At 38.6% G+C, this 5,337-nt stretch overlaps 1 protein-coding gene across 1 annotated transcript; it reads left to right on the top strand.

Annotated features, from left to right (window-relative positions):
• The first annotated feature begins 1,834 nt into the window (after positions 1-1,834).
• Positions 1,835-2,728, top strand: LOC128652242 (apidaecins type 73-like). The gene has a single exon (XM_053705181.1). It carries the CDS (start codon positions 1,835-1,837, stop codon positions 2,726-2,728), a length of 894 nt encoding a protein of 297 aa, XP_053561156.1.
• Positions 2,729-5,337: the final 2,609 nt, after the last annotated feature.

Here is a 5,337-nt window from a genome sequence, read left to right as displayed (position 1 = left end):
ATTCTCAGGGGTGGAAGGGAAGTGAAAGGGCAATTTTAAACTTATTGCAGACTGCTCAGAGGCTCAGATCTGTGTTGTTTGTTTAATAAGTTAGTAGTTTTAATTTAAAAAATGTATTAACCCTTTTATTGCATAGCTAAGCTGCTGCTGGCTTTGCACTAAGTAACCCAAATATTTTCTTTTCATGATTCATATAGAGCAAGAGCAGACATTTGTAAGCAACTTTTCATTTTGTTTTATTAACAATTTTGCTTTGGTAGCTTGGTTCCCTTTGCTGAAGGTGCAGGAATGCAATACTTAGAGGGAGCTAGCTGAGCACATTGTTAAGCCAATGAGAAGAGGTATAAATGTGTAGCCACCAATCATCTGCTCACTCCCTTCCTACTTCTGTATGCTTTTCAACAAAGGAAATCAGATACATTTTATCAAAAATGCCTTGCACAAAAATTAGATGTGTAAATAAAAGAATAAGTTTAAGAATTATTAAAATCTAAAGATCGCTGCTCCATAACCTGTCCGTCTGCTCTGAGGAGGCGGACAGACTTCGCAATAAATCAACCCGATTGAATACAATCAGGTTGATTGACACCCCCTGCTAGCGGCCGATTGGTCACAAATCTGCAGGGGCGGTATTGCACCAGCAGTTCACAAGAACTGCTGGTGCAGTGATAAATGCAGAGAGCGTATGCTGTCAGCATTTATCGATGTGCGGCAGACATGATCCGCAATATCGGATCATGCCCGTTCGCACCTTCTTAAATAGGCCCCTATTTCTGTTTAAACTGAATTTGAGCAAAAATGCTAAACATTCTCTGGTACTTTGGACAAATTTTTCTCTGAAATTCCTGGTAGCGAAGCAAAATACATATGAATGTACCTTGGGCATCATGATTCATAAATAATGAAATATTATTATGAAATAAAGGAGAGGAGCGCAGACTCAAATGCAGGGTGTAACAAAATTTAATGACATTGAAAAAAGACAAGTGGCAACTCACAAAATATAAAATATAAAAAAGCCCCGCCCCCTATACGTCAGTTGTTTGATCCAGTGAGGCCGTCCTCAGTTCTTAGCCTGCAGCATAGAACTTTTGGATTTGGGAGCCTAGGATCAGTTATGTTTGCCGGATAAGGTATTATATCGTTACCCTTGTTATTTTCCAAACGGACTTTTGCACCTGTTGCCAGCCTGGTTTCTGGCATTTTTTGGGAACATATGCCGGCTGTCTGCTTGCTTCATCCTTGGAGTGAATGAGGATACACGTCTGTCTGGTTTTCTCCTGGAACTCTTTTCTGGACACACTCGAAGAGGGGATAAGTTGCTAAGTGTCACTGATACACTACATGCTTTTTTATATTTTATATTTTGTGAGTTGCCACTTGTCTTTTTTCAATGTCATTAAATTTTGTTACACCCTGCATTTGAGTCTGCGCTCCTCTCCTCTATCTTTTTAGATTGTTTGCTTTCAATCAAGGTCCGTGGATTCACCTGTTTTAGAGGAGCAGCTGGACTCTTTTGTGTTCATATACCAACCATACATATGGACTTGAATATTTTTTATACTTTTTATGTTTATATGTTTTTATGAATTGAAATGATTTATTAACTTATGTCATCATTTATTGAGTTGCTTTTTGTGATTAATTAACCATTTGTGATTTATTTCATTTTTAATCTTTTATAGAGATTAGCGCTACTTCAGGTGTGTTGTTTCATCACACCTACTTTTTCTGTATTATTATGAAATATGTAATACAATAAATAAAATAACTAAATTTCCACAAGTACACAAAGCTCATTGCTATTTCTATTAGATGTGCAACATTCATTAAAATGGTCTCACCAGCCCATCCAGTTTTCACAAGTATTACCAGCCCTTCCAGTTTTCACAAGTATTACCAGCCCTTCCAGTTTTCACAAGTATTACCAGCCCTTCCAGTTTTCACAAGTATTACCAGCCCTTCCAGTTTTCAGAAGTATTACCAGCCCATCCAGTTTTCAGAAGTATTACCAGCCCATCCAGTTTTCAGAAGTATTACCAGCCCATCCAGTTTTCACAAGTATTACCAGCCCTTCCAGTTTTCGCAAGTATTTCCAGCCCTTCCAGTTTTCACAAGTATTACCAGCCCTTCCAGTTTTCACAAGTATTACCAGCCCTTCCAGTTTTCACAAGTATTACCAGCCCTTCCAGTTTTCACAAGTATTACCAGCCCTTCCAGTTTTCACAAGTATTACCAGCCCATCCAGTTTTCACAAGTATTACCAGCCCATCCAGTTTTCACAAGTATTACCAGCCCATCCAGTTTTCACAAGTATTACCAACCCATCCAGTTTTCACAAGTATTACCAGCCCATCCAGTTTTCACAAGTATTACCAGCCCTTCCAGTTTTCACAAGTATTACCAGCCCATCCAGTTTTCACAAGTATTACCAGCCCATCCAGTTTTCACAAGTATTACCAGCCCTTCCAGTTTTCACAAGTATTACCAGCCCTTCCAGTTTTCACAAGTATTACCAGCCCATCCAGTTTTCACAAGTATTACCAGCCCATCCAGTTTTCACAAGTATTACCAGCCCTTCCAGTTTTCACAAGTATTACCAGCCCATCCAGTTTTCACAAGTATTACCAGCCCATCCAGTTTTCACAAGTATTACCAGCCCATCCAGTTTTCACAAGTATTACCAGCCCTTCCAGTTTTTCTGGCTTCTATAGCTATGACTCACTAAAGTTCATCTCGCCAGTCTTTTCTGAACCCTCATAATACAATAACAGAGAAAGGGGAGAGGCTTTATTAGCATCTTAGTGATTTTTTTCCCCCAGAATCCTTTTCAAATGTATTTTGCGCTTTGATAACCTTATGTTCTTTATACAAATGCATGAAAATGTACTTTATGACTATTTATAACCTGTGGAAACGTTTACCAGAAAGGGAGGTTAATTTGAAGAATGTAAAGAAGATTTCATTATGTTTCAATTTAGCAGAAAATCAGTGAATTTACATAATAGATGCATCTTTTAAAATTGCTTTTCCTAATGGAGTACTTAGAAGATATTGACTTTCATTGTTCTTAATTGTTCCATTAAATTAAATATACAGTTACAATATATGTGCATAGCTTAATGCTTTATGGTATTTTCTAATTATTCCCCCCCTTTTGATTTCAAATAAAGCCTGACCCTAAATTAAACCATATAATTTAACATCATAACGTGAAAAATAGCTTGTGATTTGCTATTTATATTTAATAATTCCAGCTGGAGCCAATAAACTATACTTTTATGGATTAAAAGAAAGTATGAATATTTGAAATATTATTTATATTATTATTATATTATTTAAAATAACAAATACTAAAATTAGTACTTAAAATAGAAGATACTAACCATGAGGTATCATGTGGTCTACGGCTATATGGACAAACTAAACAGGGTGTGATATAATTGAACATATGAGAGCCTATCTATCAAGCTCCGTACGGAGCTTGAGGCCCCGTGTTTTTGGCGAGCCTGCAGGCTCGCCAGAAACACCAGTTGTGAAGCAGCGGTCTAAAGAGCGCTGCTCCATAACCATGTCCACCTGCTCTGATGAGGCAGACAGGAATTGCCAGAATTCAACCCGATCGAGTACGATCAGGTTAATTGACACCCCCGGTTGGCGGCTGCGAGTCTGCAGGGGGCGGCGTTGCACCAGAAGCTCACAAGAGCTGCTGGTGCAATGCTGAATACAGAGAGCATATTTCTCTCAGCATTCAGCGATGTCTGTCGGACCTGATCCGCACTGTTGGATCAGGTCCGACAGACATATGATAAATAGGCCTCATGAGAGCCTATCTATCAAGCTCCGTACGGAGCTTGAGGGCCCGTGTTTCTGACGAGCCTGCAGGCTCGCCAGAAACACCAGTTATGAAGCAGCGGTCTAAAGACTGCTGCTCCATAACCCTGTCCACCTGCTCTGATGAGGCGGACAGGAATCGCCGAAATTCAACCCGATTGAGTACGATCAGGTTGATTGACACACACAAGAGCTGCTGGTGCAATGCTGAATACCGAGAGAGCGTATTGCTCTCCGTATTCAGAGATGTCTGTCGGACCTGATCCACACTGTCGGATCAGGTCCGACAGACATATGATAAATAGGCCTCATGGTGGCAATAAGAATAGCAAAATTAAGAAAAATTATCCGCTCTCAGTAAAAGTCCTTAAACTTTATTGCTTCAAAGTAAAAACATCTCCCATAAAACAAGCAAGCTGGCAGGGCTCAGGTGACAGTAGTATCCTGAATAGAATAATCATGATATATTACATTTTAAGTTTTTGTTCATTCCAACTCTTTTTGGAATACTTTTGAGATGTTGGCATAGACATGACATGGACAACCAGGAAGAGAAAGCATTAAGGTCATTTTTGTTTATTCCTCAATAGATGTCGCCAATGCAGTTAGGCACTACATTGCAAAGATCTGTATACAATTTAAATGTTTTAAACCTATTTTGGTAATTTAATTTGTAGGGTTTTACAAATCAACAGCTTCCCATTGATACACCCCTTGAATGTATATCTTATCTCTCATTGATAGGACCAGCGGTAAATAACATCCTGTGCAGCATTTAGCTGGGGAAACCAAACTGGATCATACTAAAGTACAAAGGGAATCATGGAGCCCGTGTGGTGCAGGTTTGCTCATGAGAGGCTGCAACAGCAAGTTAAGAAGCAGCGGTCTAAGATCACTACTCCTAACCTTTCCATTACCTCTAAGGTTGTTATACTTAAAGGGACACTCAACCCAAATTTTTTCTTTTGTGATTCAGATAGAGAGTACAATTTTAAGCAACTTTCTAATTACTCCTATTATCAATTTTTTTTCATTCTCTTGCTATCTTTATTTAAAAAAGAAGGCATCTAAGTTTTTTTTGTTCCGAACTCTGGACAGCACTTTTTTTATTGGTGGATGAATTTATCCACCAATCAGCAAGAAAAACCCAGGTTGCTCACTAAAAATGGGCCGGCATCTAAACTTACATTCTTGCATTTCAAATAAAGATACCAAGAGAATTAAGAAAATCTGATAATAGGAGTAAATTAGAAAGTTGCTTAAAATGTCATGCTCTATCTGAATCACAAAAGAAAAAAATTTGGGTTCGGTGTCCCTTTAAAACAGCAGTGACTGAAATGCCCAGGATGATTGAGAAGCCTTACCCTCACATGACAGAAGGGACAATAATAACTGAAGGGCTAGGAACTTCGTCCGCTCGCTGGTTATTAAGTGAGACCTATAGTATACACTCCTGCAGTTTACAGATTAAATTGAATAATACTAAACATGGTGTACATATTG

The sequence above is a fragment of the Bombina bombina genome, chromosome 3 (assembly GCF_027579735.1).
Source record: "Bombina bombina isolate aBomBom1 chromosome 3, aBomBom1.pri, whole genome shotgun sequence".
Taxonomy (NCBI): Eukaryota; Metazoa; Chordata; class Amphibia; order Anura; family Bombinatoridae; genus Bombina; species Bombina bombina.
This window is presented reverse-complemented; position numbering and strand designations above follow the sequence as displayed.

What these genes read in the sequence shown, in the direction of transcription:
- LOC128652242 (XM_053705181.1), top strand. Translation starts at nt 1,835, where the DNA reads ATGGTCTCACCAGCCCATCCAGTTTTCACAAGTATTACCAGCCCTTCC.